At 42.0% G+C, this 17,147-nt stretch overlaps 1 protein-coding gene across 2 annotated transcripts in view; it reads right to left on the bottom strand.

Annotated features, from left to right (window-relative positions):
• Positions 1–9,257: 9,257 nt before the first annotated feature.
• MBOAT2 (membrane bound glycerophospholipid O-acyltransferase 2) overlaps positions 9,258–17,147 on the bottom strand; it is a 69,334-nt gene continuing 61,444 nt past the window's right edge. For both annotated transcript variants that reach the window (XM_028722496.2, XM_028722497.2), the window contains 4 exons: positions 15,377–15,441; positions 14,893–15,025; positions 12,794–12,945; positions 9,258–11,851 (listed from right to left, as the gene is read on the bottom strand). In XM_028722496.2, the coding sequence (XP_028578329.2) occupies positions 11,590–11,851; positions 12,794–12,945; positions 14,893–15,025; positions 15,377–15,441 (612 nt within the window). In that variant the 3' untranslated portion in view covers positions 9,258–11,589. The remainder of the gene's footprint in view (positions 11,852–12,793; positions 12,946–14,892; positions 15,026–15,376; positions 15,442–17,147) is intronic.

Raw genomic sequence — 17,147 nt, 5'->3', positions numbered from 1 at the left:
GCTCCTCATACACCAGAAGTGGGGGAACCTGTGGTCCTCCAGATATTGCTGGACTACAACTCCCATCAGCCCCAGGCCACTGTCAGTGGTCAAGCATAATGAGTGTTGTAGTGTTTACCCAAGGGCCACAGAATCCTCATCCTTCATTTAAGCTAAGCAAAGTAAACTACAGAGTCTGACACAGCTCTGTTGGAACCACACAGAATTAGCATCTGGTTCGTTTTCCACTGAAAATCCAGGAGGTCCTCATACTGTATTCCTTGGCCCAATGAACTCCCTCCAGATATCATGCTGCTTCTGTGTACATAATTTGTGAAGGCAAAAGCACTGGCTTCAGAGAATAATCATGCCAGCTATTAAAACTTTCTGCCATTTGCTCTAATCCCAATACAAAAAAGCCAAGTAGGCCAATTGTTACTCTCCAAGCATTTTCAGTCCCAAATTACTGGGACAACTGCTAGGTTTCTATGACAACTGAGAAGCAAGCACTACAGTCTCATTTTGTAACGTGTGACCTTGTTCTTAGTTTCTTGTTTTGTAGTTCTGTTTGACAAACCTCAACGAAGATGTCTTGGGACTTACGGGGAAGGCTGTAGCTCTGTAGTGGGTAACCTGCTTTGCAGGCACAAAGCTCCAGGTTCAATTCCTGGCTGCTGAATGTCAGTATCAACAATAATCAGTTAGATGGGTCAGTGGTGTGACTTAATATAAGGCAGCTTCTTTTGCAGTGAAATTTCTGGAGTGCCGTGTTTTGTGAAAACGCTGCATTGTTTCAAATTTTCCTTTCCCACCTTTCATTAGAGGTTCAGGGCTATGGTTAGCCTCTTGTTTGTTTAACAAAGACAGACTGGATTTTATCAGTGCTTTAAAATACTAACTTGGTTTTTCAGAACAAGCGTTTTTGCAGACTGCAGTCTTACTTTGTCAGGAATGGAACTAGAGCGCAGGAAATGGATGAAGGTTCCAGTTTGAATGTTAAAAGAAATTGCTCATATATCTAAAAAGCATACACTTTTTCTTTCTTTTATCAGGTTTAATGGCAAGAGAGGAATCCATAACAAAAATCCCAGGGTGATGGCTCCCAACACTTTCATATACTTTAAGTAGCTTGGAAAAGAGGATAGCACCTAAAACAATAGGTAAAGGTAAAGGGACCCATTAGGTCCAGTCGTGGCCGACTCTGGGGTTGCGGCGCTCATCTCACTTTATTGGCCGAGGGAGCCGGCGTACAGCGTCCGGGTCATGTGGCGAGCATGACGAAGCCACTTCTGGCAAACCAGAGCAGCGCACGGAAAGGCCGTTTACCTTCCCACCAGAGTGGTACCTATTTATCTACTTGCACTTTGACATGCTTTCGAACTGCTAGGTTGGCAGGAGCAGGGACCGAGCAACGGGAGTTCACCCCATCACGGGGATTCAAACTGCTGACCTTCTGATCGGCAAGTCCTAGGCTCTGTGGTTTAACCCACAGCGCCATCTGCGTCCCACCTAAAACAGTACCTCTCCCAATATCAGCCACATTGGGCCACTATTGGGGGGAAGGGGCGGAGCTGCGCCGCCTTGCTAGCGCCCTTCACCCCTTCATTTTGACAGCTTGAGGAGGCTTGGGGCAGGTGATGCGCCATTGCCTCCCCCCCCCCCCGGGTCCCGGGCTGCTTCCTGGGGGCGAGAACCTCCCGCGAGCTGTCAAAAGGAAGAGGGAAGGGAGGAAGGCTGCTGGGAAGTACTAGGAAGTTGCACAGCGGGACTTTTTCTCCTCGGGGTGGGGAAGGGTCTGGAGAATCCCCAGAAAACCACATGGCAGGCAGAGGGGAATCATTCCTCCAGGCAAACAGAAATGCTTGTTTTAATGGAACAACTGGAAGTGTGTGATGCTGAATTCCTCTCAAAGTACTTACATGGTGTGTGTTTTTAATTGTATTGTTTTGCAGCTTTGTTGTCTGCTGCTTCTTGAGAGACGTGTCTTTGACCCTTATCCCCACATCTCACCATTTCCAAAGTAATTTTCCATTTCAATAATTCTTCTTAAGAGGTTGCTCCTGCCCTGCATTGTGATAAGGTCAACAGTGCCCCCTAGTGCAACTCCAATAAAATATCTTCTCTGGAAGTTCTGCAACAGACATAGATAGCCTGTCTTTTAATCCCATTTCTTTCGATTCTGCATCAGAACTGGCTTGAGTTTTGGACATGCAAGTGCAGAGTTGTTAGCCTCTTAAATAAAAAAATTCAGAGCACTAGTATCAGAAATGGAGTCTCTCTCACCACGGAGTAAAATTTTGGTCAGAGTCTGGCTTTTTCTAATCTCAAAGTCCCATTACATGCATTCAGCTGGATTTGGAGACAGTGTTTCCTCAAAACATACTGGGAGCCAAATCTACTGTGCATCACATGCTACAGAAAGCAATGTTTCCAAATGAATGGAAAGAGATAACCACTAAAAAAGGGGATAATCTGGACGAAAGAGCTGCCAGACGCATATGCTACCAGTTTTCATAACATCGTTTCTCCTATTTGCTGATAAGGGAGTAAGATAACTTCACTTGCATTTATAAAAAGTAATGTCTGAACAGGCTCCAGATAGACCAGATTCTATTAAATCTCCAGATGTCATTTATAAAGTCACATTGCTCACGGTATGTTTCAAAACACACTGCACACTGTTCAGTAAGTGAATTGTAGGTCTGCTGTGGAAGTTGGGGTTGTTTACGTCTTTTTGAGGTGACTCCTCTCATCAAGTGAAGGGATGAAACAGTTGTTTTTTAAATGCATCGCATTGTGTAAGTTAAACAGCACCAAACAGATGGAGAAAAACAATTCCAGGCCTCTCTTTTTTTTAAACTACTGTTTAATCAGATTTGAAAGACACAAATTAGAAAAACATTTATAGGCAAGTTAAAAACACCTTTTAAAACATAGCAGTCTGCTACTTGTACGTAGCATCTCTTGAGACAAAACTAGAAATAAGTAATTATTAAAATATCACATCACAGTGTAAACTAACACAGTGGTATTTTAAATTACCATACACCAAGACCTAATTTTATGGATCTGTTGAAAAATAACAATTTTTAAAAAATATATTTATATATATATATTGGAATAATAAAAATGAAACTCATGGGCAATGCCTTTATATTTTGAATCGGGGAAGGCAAATCGAGGAAATACTGCAACTATCCACTTTTGAAGCATATTCTCATCTCAAAAAGCAGATTATCTGAGTAGGGAGGGAGCATAACTATCTCTGCATTGAGCTAAGAATAGACCCCTTCAATATGTGGCCAGGTAAGAAATAGCTAAATTTCATATTTATATTCCTATATTGAATAATTTTATATTATTTTAATTATCATGAATCGGGGTGCTAGTTTCCTTTCAATACACATATAGAAATTTCTCTCTGAGCTAGCATCCGCTTGAGGTCTGTTTCAAGAATAACTCTCTACATACTACTGTATTTGCATGACATTTTTGCCACTGTAAGACACATCCAAAGACTTCAAAGAGAGTCAAAATCAATGAACATTGAAAACAAAGGTATGAAATGAGAACGTCATTAAACGTTAAGAACCTGACAAAATACATTCAAGGCAACGACGACAACAAAAAGTGTAGGCAAATGCTCCTTTTATAAAACCTTTTCTGGTCTAAGTGCTGATATGCACAGCTAAACGATGTTCTGAGTCATCTACCAGTGGAGGCAGCACATCTCGCATGTTAAGCGGGAATACAAGAGCCCAAATGAGCCCGACGTGTCTTGTAGCCACAGCGAACCAGACGATGAAGCCAAAGAGGCTCACCTGAGTAAATGCCAAAAGTAACAGCAGTCCCCCCCCCCCAGTCGGGCAGGACAGTGGGGCTGAATAAAAGGGTAGAAAGAGAGCTTCCAGTATTTTCAAGTGGGTCCAGGATCGAAGTCACATACCAGGGTTAAAGTATCAGCGAGTGGTACGGAAAGTTGCACTAGTGGAAATGTGCTTGCGCAACAGTACTTTCCCGTCCCTTCCATTCCACCACAGCCCCCTCTAAAAATCCTCTTCTGCGAAGAGGGGCCCTCAGACAAGGCCTGAGATCTAGCAAGAGGAGAGGGGTTGCCTAAAATTGGGAGGCAGCTTGCACAAAATTCAACATCCCACTGCAACTTCACATCCCATCCCATCCCAGGCCTTTCCAGAGGGTCCCCTCATCCCCCAGAGAGGATTCTGTGGGAAGATGGGAGCGAGAAAGTCCCACTGCCCCATGAGAAATCTGCTCAGGCAAAGATTGGAGGCAGCCCACTGTTTCAGAAAACAGCCACTCGTCTGAAAGCAACCAACTTCTTATTTTGCAAAAGGCTTCCAATACTCTATTGTTGCTCACAAAGCAGGCTGCCCAGATATAGTAGACATCAGTGGCTGAATGAATATTTGTAGTGAACGTCATGCAAAATAAAAACAACAGAGCAAGAAACTGCAAATATTAAATCTGAAGTGCATGAATGCCAAGCTTCAAAGTGTGAGCCTTGAGACCACACATAGTTTTCTGTAACCTTAGCAGGAACGAGAGCAAAAACCTACCAGAACCAATTAATAGCATGGGCAATGTCTTTCGTGCAACTTTTAAGACAACGGCTTAGAAACCTTTGAGGCCAGTCATCTAACTAAGGATGGTACTATGCAGCTACTGCTCTTGCCAAGGTGGGGCAACAGTCTACCACCATCCCAATATTGTTAGCTCTAGCTCACAAAAGCCAAAGTCCACTTCAATGTCACACAGCCTGACGACATCCAAGAGATGAGAGCTTCGGCCATACAACATAGGCGGTCCTGGCACCTGCTATGCATGGGTAGCCCTACGGACTTCAATGGCACTTATGCATAAGTAATTAGGACAGGACACCGGGAAAGTAGCCATGTTAGTCTACATTAGCAAAAACAAAGCGTTTGGTGGCACCTTAAAAGATGAGGCCAGGCCCAGGCACCCCATGCAGAAAAGCACTGATCTGCGTGTCCTGGAGGGGGTGGTGTTCAGATTTCCCCCATGGCACTAGGGCTCTTTGTGCCAAACTGATTGAGGAACCATACCTCACTGATTTGCATTTGGAAAACTCCAGGGCTAATCCCATTAAAAGGATCTTGCAAAGGACATGTGGAGGATCTCTACCGAACCCCCTTGCAAGTTGCTACTAGTCACAGTAGATGATACTAAGATTGATGGTCAAATACAGTGGTGCCTCTCAAGACGAAATTAATCCGTTCCGGATTAATAGTTTTCTGTAACCTTAGCAGGAACGAGAGCAAAAACCTACCAGAACCAATTAATAGCATGGGCAATGTCTTTCGTGCAACTTTTAAGACAACGGCTTAGAAACCTTTGAGGCCAGTCATCTAACTAAGGATGGTACTATGCAGCTACTGCTCTTGCCAAGGTGGGGCAACAGTCTACCACCATCCCAATATTGTTAGCTCTAGCTCACAAAAGCCAAAGTCCACTTCAATGTCACACAGCCTGACGACATCCAAGAGATGAGAGCTTCGGCCATACAACATAGGCGGTCCTGGCACCTGCTATGCATGGGTAGCCCTACGGACTTCAATGGCACTTATGCATAAGTAATTAGGACAGGACACCGGGAAAGTAGCCATGTTAGTCTACATTAGCAAAAACAAAGCGTTTGGTGGCACCTTAAAAGATGAGGCCAGGCCCAGGCACCCCATGCAGAAAAGCACTGATCTGCGTGTCCTGGAGGGGGTGGTGTTCAGATTTCCCCCATGGCACTAGGGCTCTTTGTGCCAAACTGATTGAGGAACCATACCTCACTGATTTGCATTTGGAAAACTCCAGGGCTAATCCCATTAAAAGGATCTTGCAAAGGACATGTGGAGGATCTCTACCGAACCCCCTTGCAAGTTGCTACTAGTCACAGTAGATGATACTAAGATTGATGGTCAAATACAGTGGTGCCTCTCAAGACGAAATTAATCCGTTCCGCGAGTCTCTTCGTCTTGCGAAGCACGGCTATTAGCGGCTTAGCGGCTATTAGCGGCTTAGCGGCTATTAACGGCTTAGCGGCTTTAAGAAAAAGGAAACAAACTCGCAAGAACTTGCAAGACGTTTCGTCTTGTGAAGCAAGCCCATAGGAAAATTCATCTTGCGGAACGACTCAAAAAACGGAAAACCCTTTCGTCTAGCGAGTTTTTCGTCTTGCGAGGCATTCGTCTTGCGGTGCACCACTGTAGTACTGATACAAGGCAGCCTACTAGGTTCCTATGCTTTTTTCAGGTGTCCCCAACTTTTAAGATTGTATTTTTGGGGAGGGGTACAAGGCCCAACAGTAGGAAGAGACAGCATGTGGCTCTTTGGATCCTAGTCTAACCATTTTATTATTAATGGAACTGATTGGGTGATTGGATTCTGGTCTCTTGACAAATCATTTATTTAAAGAGCAACGTTCAAATGCGACGTTTCTCAAAACAATGTACTACAAAATGCATCATCAAAAGCAAAATATCCTTTGCAAAAGTGACAGTTACCCCTTAAACAACTTACAAGTGTCAAATTTCAATTGGATGCCAAGGCTTTTAAGATATCCTACCTTTAAAGCTAAAACTCTGCTGAATATGGAGCTGTTGTGTCAGTATATTCCTTTAAGAATATATGGAAATGTTTAAGAGTCACAGGTAGCTGTTAGGGCAAGTCAGGTTCATGTTAAATTGCAAGCAGTCTGAATTGACTTCAGAATGCAAATTTGTAAATGCACTTTATATAAAAAGAAGGCAGGCAATAATAGTAAGTTATGTTTAGCCAATGGAGACATGTATAAATAAGATTCAGATGAATCCTAACTTAATTTATGGAGTGGCAATTAGAAGTTAAAGGCTGATTTGGAATACTAAGATTTTGCAGTGATCTCCTCTGGCTGAAATCACTATTTGAAAAGATCAACTCACTTAGAATTAGACCAATGGTGTTGTTGTTTTTTCTAATTCCTGGTTCCAATCCAGCGGGAGAAAAGAGTGTTTCTCACCGAAATGAATGCAACAAAGTAAGACACAAGTCCTGATTAACTTTAATCTCATTACTTTGATTGAGAATAAGGCTATAATCCTTTACTGCCTACGTGGGAATAATCCATTAAACTCAACGACTTACTTTTGAGTAGATATGTATCGGTTAGTTTGCACTGTTAGTTTGAACCAACTGCGGCTATAATGAAGCCTAATTCATGTGCATCTAAGCATGTATTTTGTTTACAGTTGGAAGAAGTAGTACTACAATTAATTGCTTATCTTGAGCTGAATTTTCAATCTAGTACAGGACTAGACATAACGAAGCAGAGAATCAATTGTGGATTCAGTGTGCAACTCAATGCATGTTGGAATCCCACTGCATTCAATAAGATTACTTCTAGGTATGTGTGCATATGAGTAGTCGTAAGCACTAAACCTTTTTCCTTTTTCTTTTCCCATCACAGGACAGAACTTTATATTCAGGTTTGCAAATGTCTGATGTCAAAAATATATTATTTGCAAGGGTCTATCAATGTAGATATTATGCAACTATAATATTCATGCAATAATCCAAATAGCATCACAGTATTATGTTAATAGGCAGTGGAGAAGACAACTGGATTTTAAGGAATTAATCCTTCCCACTTCCGTCTATCCTCAGTGCAACTTTTGGCTTGGTGTGGGTGGAATACATTCCACACTTCCTTCTCAGGGCCTTGGAGTCAGAGTTGGTTTGGAAAAGCAGGTGGACAGATGAGTAAGATATGGATAGAAGAACCTTTGATCCTGCGCCCATTCACTATTCTAGATCCAACTGAGGCCACTGCTATTGCTATGGGCGGGATTAGGCTACCTACTTTATTTATTTATGCTGCGCTTTTTTTAAAAAAAAAACCACCTTTCCTCCAAGGAGCTCAAAGTGGCATACATGGCTCTCCCCCTCTCCATATTATCATCATCACAACAACTCTGTGAGGTAGGTTAGGTTAGTCTAAGAGAGGGTGACTGGCCCAAGATCACTGAATGAACTTCATGGCTAAGTGGGAATTCGAATTTTCTCCCAGGTCCTAGTCAAACACCCTAACCACTACACCACGCTGGCTTCTCAATGTGTATGTGTTTGTGGGAAAGTTAGGTTAACCCCCAACCTTTAAACTAGACTCACCTTTAGCTTAATGTATAGAAACAGGAGTCAGAATGGACTAAGCAAAATGGACTAAGCTGGGTTCCCACTGAAAACTAGGAGGGAAGACTGGGCTGCCATTTTGGACACAGCTGGTGAATACGCTTGCCCCCAACTCAAAGTCTGAGGTTAGCCAGAGTAAGGTGGGGGTCAACTCCTACTGCTTTTAAGAATACATCCCTTTATTTCCCCCCATTTAAGTAAACAGCTACCATTTGTTGGGAAAAAATAAAGCATTCCACTTGAGTCAACAGTGTGGTGCAGCGGCAAAAAAAGGCTAATGATATTCTAGGCGGTACCAACAGAAATACAGTGTCCAGATCAAGGGAAGTAATAGTACCACTAAATTCTGCCTTGGTCAGACCACACCTGTGCCCAGTTCTGGGCACCACAATTTAAGAAGGATAATGACAAACTGGAATTTGTGCATAGGAGGGTAACCAAGATGATCACAGGTCTGGAAACCAAGTCTTATGAAGAACGGTTGAGGGTGTTGGGCATATGTTGAGCCTGGATAAGAGGAGATTGAGAGGAGATATCAAATATTTAAAGGGCTGTCACATGGAAGATGGAGCAAGCCTGATTTCTCCTACTCTGGAGGCTAGGACCTGAACCAATGGCTTCAAGTTAAAAGAAAGGAGATTCCGACTAAACATCAGGAATAATTTTCCGACAGCAAGAGTTGTTTGACAGTGGAACAGACTCCCACCAGAGGTGGTGGACTCTCCTTCCCTGGAGGTTTTTAAGCAGAGGTTGGATGGCCACAAGTCATGTATGATCCACTTGAGATCCCTGGGTTGCAGTGGGTTGGACTAGATGACCTTTGGAGTCCCCTTCAACTCGACAATTCTATGATTCTATGGACAATATTGGGAATGGGGGAACAATTTCCAGCCTCCTGTTACAAGATTACCCTACCTCCCCTGACAGAGATCCTGTGGTATGTGCACACACTCAGAAATACAAAAAGCCACCTCTCTTGTGTTGAACTCCCATCAGCAATATATGGAACTCTTCCCTTGCAACTTCTCCCTACGCATTTCTTTAGTACAATGATAATGGAATAATGCTGTGTGTTAGCACAATTTCCAAAGATATTACAAGTTTATTTATTCTAACGCTCATATTCATTTCCATGACACAAGTCAGTGTGAAAGCCCTGATCTTCAAATACATATTCCATTCTTCCAGTTACAGATGGGTAGCCGTGTTGGTCTGCCATAGTCAAAACAAACAAAAACAAAAACCAAACAAACAAAAAATTCCTTCCAGTAGCACCTTAAAGACCAACTAAGTTAGTTCTTGGTATGAGCTTTCGTGTGCATGCACACTTCTTCAGATACACTGAAACAGAAGTTGCCAGATCCTTCTATATAGAGAGAAGGAATTACACCCTTCTGAGCAATACCCCTCCCCACCTTCTCTCTATATAGAAGGATCTGGCAACTTCTGTTTCAGTGTATCTGAAGACGTGCATGCACACGAAAGCTCATACCAAGAACTAACTTAGTTGGTCTTTAAGGTGCTACTGGAAGGAATTTTTTTTATATTCCATTCTGCGTTTCCGTTCTAACAATGAGATCAACAACATGCGCTAGTTTGCAGTTTCCTTAGACAGAATGCAACTGTCTCTAACTATCCAGGGATATCAAGGAGGCAGACCATGAAAAGAAGTGGAACACTCTAAACAAGAAATATATCCTATTTCTTACTCTGGATTCTAACATGAATCTGTGCGGATTACGATGCTTTGAGATTTCTACATGTGGAAAATGCATTTGTGTTCTACATCCCTAACAGCAAAGAGCTAATTTTACCTTTCTCTGCTCACTTAAAATATTCAGTCAGCTGCTATATACTGTATTAGGGGAGGGATGAGGAACTTGGGAGTCCAACAACATCTAGAGGACCGCATATATCACCTGTCCCAGCCAGCATAGCAAATGGCTGATGGGAGTTGTAGTCCGACAAGATCTGAAGGGCCACAGGTTCCCATTACTGAGATACAATATTATTGGAAATAAAATTGTTTTAGAAACAATTCAGTTCTGATTTTCATTACTTTTGCTGTGGCACTTCCTTTACATTTTAAATGTTAAAATGGTTCCCGTTTACTAAAGACGAAGAAAATGGTATTCAAAGAAGAAAAATAAAAATTATAGCCCTTTAGTACTTCAATTCTTTAGCAGTTGTTAATGTTCACCAGAAAGTGATTAATATTTATCAACTCCTTTGATATAGTTTCAAAATAAAATTGTTAGAGAACAGAACAGTTGGGAATATTTTATCAAAAAGTACAGTATGACCCTCCATGAATGAAACCCTGGTTTAGGGATTTCCTAAATCACAGGTTCTCCAGTGTTACAGGATATATAATGTCAAAGATGAGCTAGACAATACCTATTTAACAATTTCACTCTTTGTTTAATATAAACTGAATTATAACCATAATATAATCTGGCTATACTTATATCATAAGCACTTTCTCACACTATTTTTTTAATTATTTTTTTACATCTCTGACAAAAATTTCCAAGTGACTTTATCTTAAGGTCACTCTTATTTCTACATGACAAAAAAGGATGAGTTTTACTGGAAAGTTGTGGCTTTAACAGAAACTCTGTGAGTGTCTTATTATGGCTGCCATTTTGTATCTAGTTGCAAAACTCATATATACTGATAGAGCAAAAAAGAAAAGAACCCATAAAACTAGAGCATTTCACCCTGAAAAGGGTGAATTTTGATTTTAAAAAAGAAATTTGCCAAGAGTTCTTATAATGAGTGTTGATCAAATGAACCTCTTCTGCATTGGCAATGTTTGCAGTCCTGAACTGCATGAATTTGATATACTAAGAAAACCCTCCAAATACTGAGATGCTTATTGCAATTCCTTCTTATCAGACGCTATAATTGACTTTCTACTTCCATTTCTCTGTTTCCCCCCTAAAAAAACCCCATATTTGAACTATGCTTCCCACATATTATGAAAATACCACTTAGAAACATTATTTCAGTAGATAGAGGGTTTAAGGCAAGGTGTTTGCTTGTTAAAGATATCTTCCTTCTGTTACTCTGAATTGACACAATGACCCACCATCCCCGTAAGTGCCTTGAGATGCGCAACATACATTCAGCAAAGGGGCACACCTATGACCCAATGGACATATGCTGCAAGTCCTGAGTGCCCATTGAAATAATGGTAATATTTTCACATAAGGTGTGATCCACAGGAACATGGCACGGGAGAGGTTAATTTGCTTTGTTTCCATTCTTACTAGTGTATTCAATATTCCCTAGGGATATATAGCATTCTTTCCTTACTAACCCATCTTTTCCAGACAGATACAACAACCCCTTTTAAAAGGTGCTATAAACGGGTTTCGAAATATAAAATATATCCATCATAGCATCTCCTAATCATTGCTTCAGTGTTGTATTTCTGCAGGTGATTTCTCTTTTCTGATTGAAACTATTTGCTGTGGAGTAACTGTTATGTCCCATGACACTTTTCTCTTCTTCATCATCTCTTCCTCCTCCTCCTCCTCCTCCAGGTTGACCCTGCTTTTTGGACCAAGAGGGCTGGATGCTTTCTTGCTCTTTATTTCCTTTTTGAGTTCTTTTCAACGGAGATATCAACAGTACTAAAATGCAGGCTATGTGGAGGCAGAAGTAACAGGAACTAAGCAAATAAAAAGGGGAGGAAACCATATTAAGTCAAATTGAACTCGGGAGTGTTTTGTGACAAAGCTATAAACACTGACCTGCTTGTCAGAAGGCCTGCTATACTAAGCACCAAGACCTCAAGCAGCATAGAAGGATCAAGGATTATTCTAAGCTAAGCACCTGTTCCTTCTAGGGGAATGCAACCCCATCCAGAACTGGCAGCCCCCCATCTTCCTGGATTGAGAACCTCCCACACTCAGAACCTCCATCGATTCATTACACTTCCCCAATGTTCTGTCCTATATAGCTGTCAAAAAGCTTGGGGAACAAGATGGACCCTTGGGAAACTCTGCAAGTTAGCTCCTAAGGTGCCCGGCAATATCCCTCCATTGCTACTCTCCAAAATCAGCCTCTGAGGCAGCAGCGAAATCACTGTGGACACAGTGTCCCCCATCTCCCAGAGCCACTGCAGGAGGGTACCATGGTCAACAGTATGGAAAGCTTCTGAGAGCTGGAGGGCAACAAACAAGACTGCAGTTCCTTTGTCCCTCTTCCAACAAAGCTCACTGGTACAGGGCGGCCAAGGCAGTTTGGGTGCTATACCCAGGCCTTAAATCCAACTGGAATGGGTCCAGATAATAGGCTTCTTCCAAGCATGTGATGGTACGTGGATGATCATCACCTTCTTAAGAAACTTGTCAAAAAAAAGTGGATGATGGCCACTGGGTGCTTCTTGTTCAACACACCTGGGTTCAGATTTTCTACTTTAACTCCATAAGCTTCCCTCGCCCATCTGCCCAATCCCTCCACCAAGAATCAAATATCACATGAAATTCTCTGCAAATGGAGTTGAAGACTAGATTACTACTTGTTCAGCTTTCGGGGGGGGGGGGAGAACCCCTGAATAATTCCACTTGCCGTTTAAATCTTTTTTAAAAAAATCCAAGTGTCAACTCACCTGTAAAACAGGTATGATGGTTTTACGGAGAGAAGTACAAATGGGACCACCGTGTAACTTATTGCTACTTGAGTCATCATCCATGTCATGATATCATAACATAATTTAATGGCTGGGGAGTCAATAAAGTAGTGCCTAATGTTCTTTCTAATCTAAACCAAAAAAAAAGAGGGGAAATAATTAGTAGGAGAACCAGGATCGTCATCACAGAATAGGTAGTCATCAGAAGTTACAAGAAACTACATCTAGAAGCAGCCAAAATACAGAAAGCCTACAGTGTTGATCTTGATTACCTATTGATCCAATAAGTGTTTTCATAACATTGAGAGTTGTAGCGTGGCCCCTGCCAGGTGATTTTTTAAAATTAAAATGTATATACAGTGGTACCTTTGTTTACAACCATAATCCGGTCCGGTTGTAAACCAAAACAGGTTGTAACCCAAGGCGCACTTTCGACAATGGGGCCTCCCCCCCCCAAAAAAGTGGGTTGTAATACAAAAAAAATGGGTTGTAATCCCAAAAAAGGGACACACACTTCCAGGTTTTACGTGGTTGTAATCCAAAATGGTTGTAATCCAAAATGGATGCAAACCAAGGTACCACTGTATCTGTATTAAAATGACATTACATTGACTTTGTCGTCTTCCCGTTTTCTAATATTATTGTTTGCGTTCTAGTAAAATCCTTCAATTTTTATTAAGATTGAATCATACGAATGGCTGCGAAGTGACCCGCAAACCAAGAATCTTCTAGGTTTTCTGCTCTAGCCACCAATAGCAGGGTGGGACGGCAGTGCTCACTTGACCTCCAGTCAACCAGCATGCGAGGATGGAGAAGATGAAAGCAGAGGGCGGGGCCATGCAAATGCACCAGTGGAGTCAATCCAGCACTGCTGCAGACGTGTTTCACAGCACTGACCTCACCCCTCCTCCCCTCTATCCCAATATGCAGTAAGTGACATGGGTGGCCAGACGTCAGGTGAGTGCCCCACCCCTAGCTGGCTGTAATAAATTTCCAGATCAGTTCTTGGCCTCTTTCTGGAATAGATAAAAACAGTGCATTTGTCTGTTTGTTATTGTCTCTTGCTAGGAACAGACATTCAAATTTCTTCACCTACCACCTCCTCAGTTTCCCATCTTCCTGCACTATGCTCCCAGCTTTACACAGGCATCTCTGGCTTTGACTCTGGATGCTTTTAATTTACGGAAGAGCTGTTCTTATTAAATGACCCACTGTGATTGCTTATGACTTGGCAACCCTCTGGTAGTTTTATTGCCAGTTTCCTAAAGCTCCTATTCCCTAGTCCTTTCAGGACTAATTATATCCCCAAAACCAATCCTGACCCACTGGATGTTATTTTAAATGTGTTCTCTTCATGGAGAAGCAGTAGCTTGGGGTCACAGTTTGTGGGGATAATAATAATAATAATAATAATAATAATAATAATAATAATTTATTATTTATACCCCGCCCATCTGGCTGGGCTTTCCCCAGCCACTCTGGGCGGCTTCCAAAAAAATATTAAAATACTGTAATACATCAAACAGAAAGGGTTAGATGTCCCTTTCCTGTCTGCCAGGGTTCCAATCCTGATTACCACCATCTCCCAGCAGAGGGGTTGACTAGATGCTGAATGCATTAAATGCATCAATGTCATGCGCAGTTGCTGATAAAGACATACATTCTAGCTGACCTTTGTCAAATAAATTGTTCCAAACATTACTCCCAGTGACTGTTCTACCATTAAACAAGGTGAGGCAACCATTTGGCAACCACCAAAGAGGCTCAAGGTCATCCTGAATTAGTCATGTTCATTGATGCTTTTCCTCTACAATGATGGAAACAGAGTAATAATTTCCATGTTCTGCCACTTCAAGTTTGAAGAAGCACCACACAATTATTCACTTATATTACTCAGACACTGGTGCTTTGGTTGGTTAATTCAGTCAAAAATATGCAAGTGGACTACAAAAATGCCTTTTTTAAAAAAGCAGATATTTTCCTCCCTCCTACAAATTTAAGGTTTTGAATGTAAACGTTAAGAGCCGCATTGAATCCGCACAATTCTTTGGCAAGAGCAGAGAGGCAGCGGTACTTACAGTTCGTGCTGCCATTGTCATTAGTACTCCTGTTAAGAATGTTAAATAATATCCTGGATATACCCCATGCCAAATGGCTGACAAGATAAAGGTTTGTATTGTTGGACTGAAGGAGGCCCGTTCATAACATACTCTAAAAATCCAAGGAAAAATACATTTATTAAGAACAGGAGGAAGTGAAGCTCAGTAAAAAAAAAAAAAAAAAGCCTAGCAGAAATAACTTAATGTATTTATCATTGGCAGTTTCAAACTTAGAAGGGACTCTGTTCACTGAGTCCCAGCCCCCAATGAACACACAAATCATCTGATAAAATGACCGCTTATCTTAGGAGACAAGGTTTTAGTCAAAGGCCACCCATTTTCTCCTGCATTCGCCAAGGCCAGTAAACAATGTGTCTGGTGCTTTTGGCATCTTAGGAATGGCATAACATGACTCTTTTTACAACAGGCTTGTAAGAAAAGAAAAATAGATAACAGATAGTACCTTTTCAACCAAAGAGCTGTCTGGATATTCCAGTTATCAAGAAACATCTTGAAACTTGTTGAGAACTGTAAAATTAACACACCGTTATTGTATTTCTGTAAAGCAGAGGTAATCATTATGTCATTACTTAGGGTTTAAAAGAGATCATATTATTATGAAATAAGGTAAAGTAAAAAGGTAAAGAACCCCTGGATGGTTAAGTCCAGTCAAAGGCGATTATGGGGTTGCAGCACTCATCTCGCTTTCAGGCCAAGGGAGCCAGTGTTTGTCCACAGACAGCTTTCCAGGTCATGTGGCCAGCATGACTAAACCGCTTCTGGTGCAATGGGACACTGTGACGGAAACCAGAGTGCATGGAAACACAGTTCCCCTTCCTGCCGCAGCAGTACCTATTTATCTACTTGCACTGGCATGCTTTCGAACTGCTATGTTGGCAGGAGCTGGGACAGAGCAACGGGAGCTCATCCCGTCGTGGAGATTCGAACTGCTGACCTTCTGATTGGCAAGCCCAAGAGGCTCAGTGGTGTAGACCACAGCACCACCCGCGTCCCTTATGAAGTATTGATATGTATTAGTTACAACCTTACTCAGCTACGAGTGATCGCAGAAGAAGGAGGAGGAGGAGGAGGAGGTATGTATTATGCAATATGTACTGATGGGCAAATGAAAAAGGTTTCTTTCAGGGGTGGGGACAAAGGTATAATCTATTTTGAGCCATCTTGGCTGCGTTTCGAAATGTTGTGGCTGACAATCACCTAGACGTGTCGCATGCTACACCGACTGGCTGCACCATACGCAAACAGAGATGAAGAGGCTACACTGTTGAAGGTGCGCTCATTATACCAGGAGCATTTCATGACTCACAGTGGGGATGGATTGCCAAGTATGCCCCTTCCCCTTTCACAACAAACACAGACACCCCTATAGCAAGTGCCGCAGGATGTGGAAGGGTTTGTCTCAAGGTTTGGTCTAAGTATATTTAGGCTATGCCTCTCTTATAGTGCCACGGGACAAACAAGAGTTTAAAAGAATTTTGTAAGTCACACACACACACACACACACACACACACACAATTTAGGCATGATCAGCAGTGGATATTCCTTATGTCACTTTTGTCTGAGGTTAGAAACTGCTGAATACTGCAGCAACTGTTATCCTCCAAGAGCTTAACTCAAGAAAGTGGCTCGGGGTCCTGCCATTTCAGAGGGAGCGAAACGAGTATAGCTGGCCCCCCAAAATTAAAAAAAATCTCTTCTTTCAGCCCTGACTCTCTACAACAAAATTCTGTTCAAGAAACAGAATTCTGTAAGTGAAGAAATGAGGATTCTAAATTGAAAACCTGGAAATGTTGGCCGGGGCTGAACTTTTCACTATACACAGGCACCTAAAAAGTGGCAGAAGTTCCATCACTTGTTTCCTTCTCTTTGATGTGCTCCATTCAAAGCAGTGGACCGGCACCATCTACTACGTAGAATGGGAAGACTTCCTCTACATAAGCAATGCACCTTTTCTTCACATGGGAAGAAAGGAAGCGATTCAGCTTCTTCTCTTTTCATAAAGGGAGAATGCAAGTCCTCATTTCCAGTAGAGGAAATGGAACATAAGAAGGAGACAGCGGGAGCAAGATGGCTAGTAACCCAACAGGAGGAATGTGACAAAGCTGCTCATTTTAGCAACCTGAATGCTAGTTTCCATAATTGATTTTAATGCACCAGTGGCAACTGGAATTCTTCCATTCCCGTCTCACGTTATATGTATCTCATTACTAAA

This window comes from Podarcis muralis, chromosome 3 (genome assembly GCF_964188315.1).
Source record: "Podarcis muralis chromosome 3, rPodMur119.hap1.1, whole genome shotgun sequence".
Lineage (NCBI taxonomy): Eukaryota > Metazoa > Chordata > Lepidosauria > Squamata > Lacertidae > Podarcis > Podarcis muralis.
Note: the sequence above shows the minus strand (reverse complement) of the source record. Positions and strands in the feature narration are given on the sequence as shown.